The 1,942-nt window shown below is 43.1% G+C and overlaps 1 protein-coding gene across 1 annotated transcript; it reads right to left on the bottom strand.

The window, feature by feature from the left end:
• Positions 1-258: 258 nt before the first annotated feature.
• Positions 259-1,691, bottom strand: EMH_0077850 (myosin light chain 2, putative; the record flags this gene model as incomplete). The annotated part of the gene is made up of 4 exons (XM_013499915.1): positions 259-504; positions 628-643; positions 1,085-1,135; positions 1,642-1,691. The coding sequence occupies 4 exons, from the start codon at positions 1,689-1,691 to the stop codon at positions 259-261; spliced, it is 363 nt and encodes a 120-aa protein (XP_013355369.1).
• Between the last annotated feature and the right edge of the window lie 251 nt (positions 1,692-1,942).

The following is a 1,942-nucleotide window of genomic DNA, read 5'->3' as shown; positions in this document are numbered from 1 at the left end:
CCTAAACCCTAAACCCTAAACCCTAAACCCTAGAGGCTAAGAGGACTTACGAGAGACAAAGGAGACAGAATGTAATATGTCTCTGTGTATGCTCTCCCCAACTAAAAAAAAAAAAGAAAAAATAACAAAAACAATAAAAATATTTATGCTGTCTCCTGTCTCCTGTCTCCTCTGTCTCCTCTGTCTCCTCTGTCTCTTATCTATTGTATGATGAAATATCAAAGGCATTGAGAGGTTTTGTTATAAACTCAAATAATTTTATTGTTGCAGCTGCATGCAGCCCCAATAAATCAACTGCAGCAGCAGCAGCTGCTGCTGCTGCTGCCGCCGCTGCCGCTGCTGCAGCTGCTGCCGCTGCTGCAGCTGCTGCCGCTGCTGCCGCTGCTGCCGCTGCTGCCGCTGCTGCAGCTGCTGCCGCTGCTGCTGCTGCTGCCGCTGCTGCCGCTGCTGCAGCTGCTGCCGCTGCTGCTGCTGCTGCCGCCGCTGCTGCCGCTGCTGCTGGTGCTGCAGCTGCTGCAGCAGCAGCTACTGCTGCTGCTGCCGCTGCTGCTGCTGCTACTGCTGCTGCTGCTGCTGCTGCTACTGCAGACCCCCTCACCCTCCAAAGCCCCAAACCATCAATCAGACTTGGCCCTCCATTATCCTGCATGCAAACAAATACAAATAAAAAATAAAAATAAAAATAAACAAAGATATTAAAACAGAGAGACAAACAAAGGAGACAATAAACAACAAACGGAGACAGTGAACACGAAAAGGAGACAGAAAGAAGCACGAGAAGACAAACAACAGAAAAAGGAGACAGAAAGCAGCAGGAGGAGACACAAACCGAAGGAGACAGAAATATAAAAATACACAAACAAGCAAAAAAGAGACAAATGAAATAAGACAAACGGAGACACCAAAAAGATACGAAAAGGGAGAAATAAAAAAGAGTAAAGGAGACAAAAAAGGAGACAAAAAGGAGACAAAAAAGGAGACAGAAAAGGAGACAGAAAGGGAGACAAAAAAGGAGACAAAAAGGAGACAAAAAGGAGACAAAAAGGAGACAAAATAGGAGACAAAAAAGGAGACAGCAGCTGACCTGTCTACAACGACGTTAATGGGCAGCACCTTCTCTGTCCCCATCACTATCCTATAAAACATCCACACACAACAAATATTATATATGCATGCATGCATGCATGCATATCATATCTGCATGCATGCATGCTTGCATGCATGCATGCACACTATATATACGTGCATGCATGCATTCATATTATATATGCATGCATGCATGCACACTATATATACGTGCATGCATGCATTCATATTATATATGCATGCATGCATGCATACTATATATACATGCATGTATTTATGCATATTATATATACATGCATGCATGCATGCATATTATATATACATACATGCATGCATGCATGCATGTATGCATGCATGCACATATTGGGGGATAGACAGCCCCATCTGAGCTTGGCATGACGTATGTAGATTTGAAGCTGTTCATAAACCCTAACCCTTGTAAACCCTTGTAAACCATCGTAAACCCTCGTAAACTCTTGTAAACCCTAAACCCTCGTAAACCCTCGTAAACCCTCGTAAACCCTCGTAAACCCTAAACCCTAAACCCTCGCTGACTCAGTGAATTTCTTCGCCTCGTCTTTCGTCAAGGGTTCGTCTCCATACATTTGGACGATATTGCACAGCTGCTTGGCAGACAAGTCCCCAGAAGCCTGAGCCAGTCACAAACCCTAAACCCTAAACCCTAAACCCTAAACCCTAAACTTTAAAACTAAATTCTAAACCCTAAAGGGAAACGACAGATAAACCCTAAACCCTAACCCCACAAAATAAAACCCTGGCCCCTTGTAAACCCTAAACCCTAAACCCTATATATATATATATATATATATATATATATATATATATATATATATAT

Source organism: Eimeria mitis, genomic scaffold (assembly GCF_000499745.2).
Source record: "Eimeria mitis Houghton genomic scaffold, Emh_scaff4812, whole genome shotgun sequence".
In the NCBI taxonomy this organism is placed as follows: domain Eukaryota; phylum Apicomplexa; class Conoidasida; order Eucoccidiorida; family Eimeriidae; genus Eimeria; species Eimeria mitis.
This window is presented reverse-complemented; position numbering and strand designations above follow the sequence as displayed.